General features: G+C 36.3%; 1 protein-coding gene across 1 annotated transcript; it reads left to right on the top strand.

Annotated features, from left to right (window-relative positions):
• Nucleotides 1-8788: 8788 nt before the first annotated feature.
• On the top strand, nt 8789-10204 carry LOC140144555 (craniofacial development protein 2-like). The gene has a single exon (XM_072166373.1). The coding sequence runs from the start codon at nt 8789-8791 to the stop codon at nt 10202-10204; it is 1416 nt and encodes a 471-aa protein (XP_072022474.1).
• Nucleotides 10205-11398: the final 1194 nt, after the last annotated feature.

Consider the following 11398-nt stretch of genomic DNA (forward strand, 5'->3'; position numbering starts at 1 on the left):
TTTTGGGATAGCCACTTGGAGCGTCAAACTTCAAACGGAAAAAAATACAGACAGCCTATACCTTTTTAAAAATATTGTTAATAAACAACCACAATCGTATAGTCGATTAGATAATAGTAAAGTCAAAATTTTGAACATTTTCTTAAATTGCAGTCAGACAATTCAAAGACTTTTAAGTCAAATCTATAAGAAGGCCTATTCAGAAACTGCATGGCCAAAATATTGCTCTTATAACATTATAATATAACGTATGCCTATTATATTTATGTTAGTTTGTACTTACAATAGGACTTGTCAAAGTGTTTCATATAAATGAGAGTGCATAGACTGATATTATTCTCTTTAGTATAAATTATAGTCTTTAGTAGGCTTCATTCTACCTTATCATGCATGTTTTGGGGCCTTATTTCGCGATTTGCTAATGTAATATAAAGACTTTTATTTTAAATTCAAGTTCCAACTAGAACATTAGAATTATGCTGTTTTATTTGACAAAACAAAATAATGATTTTTCAATCCCAGGCAAAGGGTAGGTCTAGTATACAAAATAATTGTGCAATGTATGGGTCCCATGGCTTTTTAAAATGAAATAAAAATGCTGCAAATAGTCTTAGGAAATTATACAGAAACATGCTGCAAAATTCCTGGTTGTTTATACTTTAGACCATTTCAGGTTTGCAAATCGGGTTCAAATAATTTAGCATGTGCAAAACTATATATAATAGGGAAATTGTGCTTTTTAGTTCACGAACAACTTAATAAATTTAGTTTTTTTCTGTGAAGCTAAGTTTTTCTCTTTAAAATTCACTTTTCTTAGAAATCTTCAGTTTTATGAGAGAAAAACGAAGCTATCTAATTTTGGGAGTATTTGGCTTCCCATAACCGAGTCGCATCCCTGGACAATAACCGATAGTTACCGGTTACTGCCATATAGTGCTATATATATTTGCTATACTGGCTCGATAGCTATCGGTTACTGGTGAGCACCAGTAACCGATACCTATGGGTTACTGGTATAAGAATTGCCTGAATATAGACATAATCATGCATAACTCACAAACGCAAAATCGAAATCAGCTGACATTTTGGGAATAAGCTTTTTGTGGATATCTATTGATAACAGTCATAAAAAGAGGATGCTAGGATCATGAAATACCGGGATGAAATACCACCTTTAAAGTGGGTTTCCTTTTCGCTTCTTTTTGAACTATAGGCCTATAATTGTTTCGACACTCAGCCATAAAAATAAATGTTATTTGCACGAATAGATAATATTCTATAATTATCGGTTGCCACGTATTAATCATCCGAGGGGATTTGATAATGCTCTTGTAATTGAACTTAAATATTGACTCGTCCAAAAAGTATACTGAGATAACAAGTTTGGTGTAACTTGTAATGTCATGCAAGGAGCCTTCCATCGCTCTGATTAATCACGAGTATCAACTGCGTTGCCTTCGAGGGTCATTTAATAAGTTCTACCTCCTCTCTCATAACTTGGTTCTGAAAATGTCAGATTCTTTAAACTTTAGCATGTTTATATATTAAAATGTCAGCTACAAATGACAGTACATGTATATTTATACCATTTCAAGGTTTTGTAGGCGATCTCAGAAGAAAAATAAGATTTAATGCACCCCTAACATGTTTACATGAAAATATGTGTGTAGGCCTATCCTTCCTACGAGATTTGCTCGATTTACAAGGGTTAGACTATGATTATGCTAACAGATTGTAATTGAAACAATATCAGATGTGTAACTAAATAGCAAGATGGACATTAAAAAAACAGTAATTTTAATCGTAAAAAATTATACCAGCCTCCAATTTTTGCTGATTTGTCTGATGGCATGAGATTCTGCTTGTTTTAAGCTGTAACTCAGAGACACCACCCACGTTTTGTTACTTGCTATTTTCAAATTAGCTTCCTTGGTGTTCAATTGCCAAGTGCCAAATTTCCATAGTAGGTTTAAAATGCTCTCAGTTAGCCATTTTACCGATTCACTCTAATACAGTCAATTTCTGTATAAATGTGTTTTGGGCATTTTAATAAAAAACATTAAATTTAATAACATTTCTTTATCTGTTCTTGTCCTTTTTTTTTTTTTTTTTTTTTGTAAAAAGTAATGTGTTTTGTTGGAGTGAAGCAGCTTTTTTTGCATTTTACATAATATTTGATATTTTTAGTGTGTCCGCTTCAATTTAACAATTTAAGCCATCTGAAGCCACCAAATGGTATATTATGGTCAATTCAATTGGTCTACTTATGTATTCCTTATAGAAATATGTACAGATTTTCTGCATTTCCGTGGCACTGAACCCTGATTTGTTCTTTTTACTTCGCCTATACAACAGATGAAAAAATATATTGAAACAAAATTTCATCATAAGCTAGATAAGACACAAGGTTATAATCAAGAAAAATATAAAAAGGATACTACTGAAGAAGCTGAGATATGAGAGTGTAGAACTTTTTGAATGACCCTCGTATAATTACCAGACTTTTTCGGGGTCAGATTCTGACCCCGAAAAATGGCACCATCAAAAGATGAAAAGTGACCCATATAGCAAAAATCTAATCAGTTACATTGCAATGATCTAAACAGGTAAACATATTACCCTGCGTGGCCATGGACCGTCCTCATAATATACACGTTTCATCAAAATTGCAAGGTGAACTATGTCTCTCGGTATATAGTCCCATGTCACCAGGGAAATTTCCTAAATTTTTCCAAAAATTGTCAAAAGCAACGAAAATTTCGCAAAATTGCTCTAAATTATGCTAAACTGCGTACAGTTGTTATACGACTTTGTCTAATTTTTTTTGGCAGTTTTGTGCAATTTGCATCAACCTCAATTTTAAGCAACTTTGAAATGTTTACACAACTTTGGGCAACTTTGCAAACTGTTTAGGCAACTTAATGCAACTTTGATATAAAATTGGATGGTTTGAACCCAATACACAAATTTATTGGTCGAGCTATGAGTTTTAAAATATTGGACGAGCGAATATTTTTAAACTCATAGCGAGACCAATAAATTTTGTATTGGGTGAAAAAAACATCCAATTTTATCATTATTATGTTTTCAGACTCTTTTCTTGGTAAAAATGTGATTTTTGGTCAAAAATGTGATTTTTGATCAAAAATGTGATTTTTGATCAAAATGTGATTTTTGGTCAAAATGTGATTTTGGTCAAAAATGAGCAAGTCAAAAATGAGTTTTGGTCAAAAAATTGTAGAAAACAAATTTTTTTGGGGAAAAGTGAGCCTATCCAACACAGTCCAAGTTTTGAGTCCAAGTGTTGATTATATTGGACTCTTCAACTCTGTACAAAGTATAGGAAGGAAGATTCTGAGAACATAATAATGTGTAACTTTGGTCTATTTTGACAATTTTGGTCACCTTTGGGCAATTTCCCTATATATCTGGGGCCTTGTACTAGTATATAACGAAAGGGTCAACGAAGAACGATGTCCACGTCTACTAAAAATGTTTGCAGCTAATACATTTAGATTCACTGCAAAAATACGTGTGTTTGCTATATAGGTTTAATCAGAATTAATTACACGTGTTGTTATAAAACAATAAACCAAAGTATTTCATTCAAGATCTAGTATGTCATTTAGCTTACTTTATAACACATGCGCTTATGAATATACAAGAGATTTAAGTATTTACAAAATGGCGTTAATACAAATATTCGGGTTATTACATGCACAGGTTTAAAGTTATTAAGCGATTTGGTCACCGTCTAAATTATCAAGAGTAGCCATGCATTTTTTTTTAAACGAGACAATCATTCTTTACTTTTTGTTTTTGTTTTTCAAATTGTAGTTGTGTCCAGAAAATTAAAGCAAAACAAAGCAACAGTATGAAAAAATAAATAAATAAATATATACATAATTATAAATGTGTGGGAAAGAGGATAAGAAGGTCCATTTGACATTCATGGAGCCTGACATTTTTGAGATAAGGGGGGGGGGGGCCGAAAAATTTTCGCGATGATTTTTTTTTTGCATCAGGCCCCTAACAAGTGTTTGTGATATGTTTAGCAAAATGATCCACATAATATCCATACCTTAAATGTTCTCACTTTTGAAAAATCAGAAATAAATTAAACTTGTCTTCTACAGGGTGGGTCAAAATGATCTGTCCGAAACTTATTTGTTATGTTAGGTACAATGAGCTAATTTGCATAAATGCTAATTAAATATGCAAATTAGGGGGCAGCTTCGCTATATGATACATTAGAACATATTAGTAACACTTTGACCAAGTTTCAGGGCAAACGTATGCAAAAATTACGTATTATTGAGCCTTTACAGTCCTTTTAGCTCATTAATATGGAAACCGTGTGTCCGATTTGCTTTAAACAAATGGTATATTGATCAGTGTACTTTACCCTACCCAATTAATCTGTTTAAAATATGCTCAAATCATTCGAATTTCTAGAAAATGTCTTCTTAATATTTGAAATTTTGTCATGTTGGGTAGAGGTCATTTTGACTCACCCTGTATGTCGACCAAACTGTATACATCTTTATCCTGTTTAACATAGATAAATAAACTAAATAACTATGTACACACATTAAAATGTGTCTTAGGTCACTCTGTATAGATTCACTTGTACATCGAAACTAACTATTTCACATAGGAATAACTATCTAAATTTGTAACAATTCTCATGCAACCCCATCTTGATTATTTTGCCATTCGTAATTTGTATTTTTAAATTGTATACTTTCGATATTGAAGGGGAGGGTTTTATTACATGTATATATCTCAGATGTCATCATGGTCATGGGATATGAATCCTCGAAATGCACATCGTATGTAAAACACACATTTATATTTTATAGGGACCTATGTATTTTTTTTTAATGTTTGTCCTGTTTCTTTCACTTTTCTTCATATAGCCCAGCATGCTTGTATAAGCTTCTAAGGCTTGGCTTAAGCCTGTTCCCATGCATTAGGACCAAAGTATGTGTAGGTCTAGTCCGAAGGATCATTAGTCCCGAAACCCAATAGAAGTCGATATAAACCACTTACCCTAACCCTTAACTTTACCATAACCCTAACTTATAACTTAAGGCGGCCTATATCATAACCCTAAATGTAACCATAACCCTATTCCTAAACATAACCCGGACTCTAATCCTAACTCTGAACTTAACCCTAACCTATAACCATTCCGGGTAACCATATATCTTAACCCTATAATCCCAACCTTAACAATAACCCTCATGATCCAACCCTAAAATCCCCTAAACCCTAACTTTCACTTTCCGGACTAATGACCCTTTACAAACGTGGTGTTCAAGTTTACCAGAAACCACCAGTTAGGCCTAAAGGTTATAAAACGTGTTCACATTATTTTACAATGTTTGCAAAAAGATTTCAGAAAATTATGTTTTAAAAGTTGACAAAACATTAATTTTTGTTTATGTTTACTAGAAAATGTTTATATTTTTAACAATAAAATTTAGACAACGTGTATAGTTTAATATTTTTTGGGGGCGCCCTCTACGGAGGGAGCCCTCTTGGAATTGCAAATTGCTGCAATTTTGGGTCTTGCTAGATTTACTTTGCGTTTGGTTTGTTTAAAGGTAGGTGCTTCGAATAAATAATGCAATAGAGGTTATCCATGTTCTATAAGCTGCATGTCCTATCAACGACTGCTATACCTTGTTTAGGACATTTTAAAGAAGTACCTGCATGTGCAACCATGACTGTTTCAAAATAGCCCGCCAAAGTCATGCAGGTAACTCCGAGGTCGTGCACTGAATTAGTTTGAATGAGGTATACTACGGGAACCAGTGCCTTTTGTTAGAAGTCACACATGAGTGAAGTGGATAACCTCTATTGACTTGGTTTTGATTTTATTACTCTTTACTAATATGCATTGAATACAAGTAAAGTAGTTCTATATACCGCAGGAATTTACGATTGAAATACGAAATTAATGAACGCATTTTCCCATGCTAGACATACACACAAACTGCCATTGTTGTTGTTGTAGCTTACGGGCGCAGTACACCAAATCACTGAGCGAAAGGTGCAATGGTGATGATTTCAGGTTAAAAGTATGTGGCTACTGGTGTCCTTAGGGACCATGTTCTTCACGAGGTTTGCATGTTCTGATTTAAATGAAAGCTGCTAGCCTATTAATGACTAAAATTGATATGAATTTATACAAATCGATTTCACAAGAAAGGTAGGCCCTGTCCAAATTACAGCTAATGGAACAAGTTTTAATCCTAATTTTGGTGTTGAAATATCGGCGTCGCTTTTCAATATTTTTTTAAATAAAAAACTGAATCTAAGAAGTTAACAAAAAATTGACGCTTAGGCGACGAAAAAAGAAAACCCTGTTCTACGGGCCCGACCGACCCGGATTTTGAACAAATTGGGGGAAAAAATTCCGGTACAAATGAATTGCCGACCCAAATTTCGGAAATTTCAGGAACAATTTTTTTCTGTATTTTCTCAAATTGCAAATTATTTACAGATTTTGGTGATTTTTTGAGTCATTTCCAAAAAAAAAAAATGAAAATTCAGTCTTCAATCAATACAGGGCCTGTATTACAGGGACAACGTAAAAAAGTGAAAAATATTGTCACGCGGGGTTTTCAATTCGCCGTAGAAGTGATGATGTAACAGGATTTACTACCATAACATTAGGTTAAAACAATATTTTTGAATTTACATGGTCCTGCACTTGGTGCACTACAAGCAGGTTGCACTCATCACACGTGTATGTCTGCAATCATAGATTAAATACTATAGGGCCTACCGCCTTTTTTTAAAGATATTAATTTTACTAGTGCAAATGATCAGCATAATATGATATGAATATTCTATAGAATTGCGATCCAGGTCTTTATCTCTGTTCTTTGACATCTATGGTTCAATGCAGAGGTACCACGTGAAAATATTAGTGCAGTGCGATATATTCAAAAATTGTTTTAAGTTACCCTTACCAGCACCGCTTGGTGTTTTTTATCTCAATGGGTGCTCCGGTGTGGGGTGGAAGGCAACGGCAAACCACCACCCATCACACTTAACATCTTTATTGCCATGTATACCTTGATGATGAGTTTCATAAATGTGAGAAGCATGACACTGGATAGTGAGACCCCCAGGCCTGAAGGTGTCTCAAATGCATGAACACATTTGATGTATGACATTTGTGAACACAACTCAGTGTTCAAAGATTAGAACACAAGTGTTCTAAATGATTAGAACACAAGTGTTCTAAAGCTGAACACATTTGATTTTGAACATGTAAATGTGTTCTTAAAGTGTTACATGGCATTGAACATGTAAATGTGTTAGGATTTGGAACACTTTGTGTTCAAAGTTTTAACATTAGGTGTTCAAAACATGAACACACCATGTTCACAAAATGACGACAATATGTTAACATCAAGTGTTCAAAAGGTGAACACACGTGTTCACAAATTATACTGTTGTGTTAAAGTCTGGAACACTTGGTGTTCACAATCAGTACACTTTTATATGTTCAATAAGTGTTACAATTTTTAGTGTTCTAATTCAGAACACTTTTTTTTGCAGTGCATACAAAGCAAAAACAATAATATACTAGTTAGACCAGATAGGAAATGTGATGAAATGTGACGTGCTTCATATAGAAAGACCCAAAAGATATTTACGCAAAAATTGGCAGTATTAGATGAGATTTTCGCTATGCATGATTGTTTTGTTCCAAAAGGTATCTATGAACGATATACACACTAAAAACTACGGGGTTATATTTTCCGTGGTCATTTTGAATTGACCACGTTTGGGGTTGTTTTGACCCTTCAAGGGGGTTGTACTGTTTTAATTTGACCACATTCACGAGGTCATTTTAGCCACGACGAACGTGGTCAAAAACTTAGTGGTCATTTTGCCGATACCGTCGCGCATTGATATCAGTTTCAATCTTCCGCTTTGAAAATCTCAATTCATAAATAAGTTTAAACATGAGCTGCAATTAATGTTTGTTGATTAATAAATAAAACTAAATTTGTCAACTTTATAATGACTTGCATTTCGGAACTATTTGCACACACGGTGTGCATCGGCTTCCCACGTGGTCACATCAGCGCCATATTTGTTCTGATTGTGCAGCTCAGCGGATTGTCGTGTGTGCTTGTCTGCATGAGAGACTGCAAGGATGCATAGACCCTTGTCTATGCACGCAGATTCATTCCAATTTCATGCTGTCGTGGCTGGTGTTTTGGCTGCAGTTGTTATAAGCTTATATCATGTAAGCTTATAATACGTGAACTGTCATAGGCGATGACTGACTGTGTGTGAGTGTGATACACAGATGCATTTTGCAGTTTGCTGTTTATGTAATGCTTTCTCTGTGCAGAAACACACTTATGTCCTGGTGGGACCAGCATGACCATAGGCCTACTAAAAAATCCAAACAACCCCTAAATGTGGTTATTGAGTAACCCTATAAAACAACCCTTTCAAATGGGTCATTTCATTTGACCCCGAAATGAGGTCATTAAGTAACCCAATAAGGCAACCCTTTTGAAGGGGTCATTTCATTTGACCCCGAAATGTGGTAATATTTTGACCCCAATGGGGTTACTATTTGACCCAAATACGTAGCCATTGCAATGACCCCGACCAATGGGGTCAAAATGACCCCGTTAGTGGTATGGTGTTTAGTTGATAACTATGCTGGGGTCAAAAATGACCCCGTTTGGGTCATTTTTTGACCCCGTAGTTTTAAGTGTGTACTGGGGAAGAGAGGACGGATGGCATCATGTTTGGTTCCAATGACGCTCCAACAACAAAGCCAAATGGAAGTGTTGGAGTTGATGGGTCTGTGGACAGAGAAGCCAGACGAAACCTCTGGAAAACAACTTTGAAAATTGGAACGTGGAATGTTAGAACGATGAACCATGGTAAACTGGACATTGTAACCAGAGAACTTGATAGAAATGATGTCAACCTTATAGGAATTTCTGAGATGAGATGGACAGGAAAAGGGCATTTCACCACACCTGGCAATCATGTTGTCTACTACTCTGGGAAAGATACAAGGAGAGAGCATGGTGTTGCTTTCATTGCCAACCCAGATGTTGCCCGGTGTGTTCTAGGATACAACCCAATTAATGAGAGAATCATTACCATCCGAATACAAGGAACACCAATGAACATATCTGTGATTCAAGCATACGCACCTACCTCGGCATCAAACGAAGAAGAAATCAAAACCTTTTATGATGACCTCCAAATGGCTATAGACAGTATCAATAAGAGAGATATTATGATCATCACTGGAGACTTCAATGCAAAAGTTGGAGGACAAAGTACCCACAAAAATGTGATGGGAAACTGTGGCCTGGGAGAACAGAATGAGAGAGGAGAAATGCTTATTGACTTCTGCCAAGAAAACCACCTTATCATCCTCAATACTCTCTTTATGCAACACCCAAGGAGACTCTACACCTGGACATCCCCAGACCATAGTACAAGGAATCAAATTGATTACATTTTGGTCCAGAAGAGATGGCGATCTAGTTTCATGTCTGCAAAGACATATCCTGGGGCAGATTGTGGATCAGACCACCAACTTCTTATGTCAACCATGAAGTTTAAGCTGAGACGTAAAAAACAACAAAGAAAGCCTACCAGATACGATGTGAGTAAGATCAGTGACAGCTATAGAGTTGAGGTGAAGAATCGGTTCCAGAAGCTATTGGAAGATGATCCAGAGGAGTCCACACCAGAAGAACTGTGGCAAGAAATCAAAACTGTAATTACAGATACAGCACAGAAGACACTCCCCAAAAGAGAGAACATGAAAAAGCCTTGGCTTTCAGAAGAGGTTTTCAAATTGGCGGATAAAAGAAGGAAAGTAAAGGAAAGGGGACTTGATAAGGATGATAACCGCCAGGATTATCGTAATCTGAGCAGGAGAATACAAAAACAGGTCAGGAAAGATAAAACTAACTTCATCAAGCAGAAATGTGCCGAGGTTGAAAGGGACAGTGTAACAAACAACACCAAGGACATGTATAGAAACATCAAGCTACTGACCAACAAACCAACTCACAGGCTCAATGTGCTGAAAGATGAAGCTGGCAACATCCTTACAGAAGAAGAGGAGATCAAAACGAGGTGGAAACAGTATTGTGAAAACTTGTATGCATCTATGAGAAGGAAATACACCTGAAGTAGAATCTGATCAGGAAGATACAAATGCTGACCCAGACATCTTGATGTGTGAAGTTGAGCAAGCCATAAAAAGACTCAGGAATGGTAAATCACCCGGAATTGATAACATCCAGGCAGAATTGTTGAAAGAAAGTGATGCTGAAGGAGTCGCCATCGTCCACAAACTCTGTAACAAGATATGGAGAAGTAAAGAATGGCCGGAAGACTGGAAAAGAGCAGTGTTTCTCCCGCTACCAAAGAAAGGGGACACAAGGGAATGTGCAAATAACCGTACCATATCTCTTATCTCTCATGCCAGCAAGGTGCTGCTCCATATCATTGCTGAAAGAATTAGGGGTCATCTAGAAAGTGAGTTACCACCAGAGCAGGCAGGTTTCAGGAGAGGAAGGGGAACTAGAAACCAAATTGGAAACCTGAGAAACCTAATGGAGAAAAACCATGGAATTCCAGCAACCTTTATTTCTGTGCTTCATTGATTATTCCAAGGCATTTGATTGTGTCCAACATGGAAAATTATGGATCATCATGAAAGATATGGGCTTCTCTTCACATGTGGTGGATTTGATTAGATCTCTATACAAAGGACAGGAAGCCACAGTAAGAACAGAAGGTGGAGATAGTGAATGTTTTACAATTGGCCAAGGAGTACGCCAGGGATGCATTTTGTCACCATACCTGTTCAACATATATGCCGAGCATATCATGCGGAATGCACTTGATGGCTACGAGGGTATGGTTTTAATTGGAGGACGACAAATAAGCAACCTCAGGTATGCTGATGATACCACCCTCATTGTAAGAACAGCATCTGATCTACAAGATCTCATTAACCGAGTTAAGAAGGGCAGTGAGGACTGAGGAGTATGGATTGTTTCTCAATGTCAAGAAGACAAAGGTCATGATTTGTGGTGGAAACGTAGACCAACAAGTGAAGGCTGGTGGAGAGGACATAGAGGTTGTTAATACTTGGGAAGGAGGCAGCTCCCAGGAAATCAAAAGACGCTTGGCTATGGCAAGAACATCTGCCATTGCACTCACAGACATCTGGAAAGATAGAGGAATCTCTAGAACAACAAAGATGAACATCATGGATGCCCTGGTCTTCCCGATTACCACATATGGGTCTGAAACATGGGCTATTGGAAGAGCAGATAGATCTAGAATCCAAGCTTTGGAACAGTGGTGCTGGAGG

Source organism: Amphiura filiformis, unplaced genomic scaffold, assembly GCF_039555335.1.
Source record: "Amphiura filiformis unplaced genomic scaffold, Afil_fr2py scaffold_63, whole genome shotgun sequence".
In the NCBI taxonomy this organism is placed as follows: Eukaryota; Metazoa; Echinodermata; class Ophiuroidea; order Amphilepidida; family Amphiuridae; genus Amphiura; species Amphiura filiformis.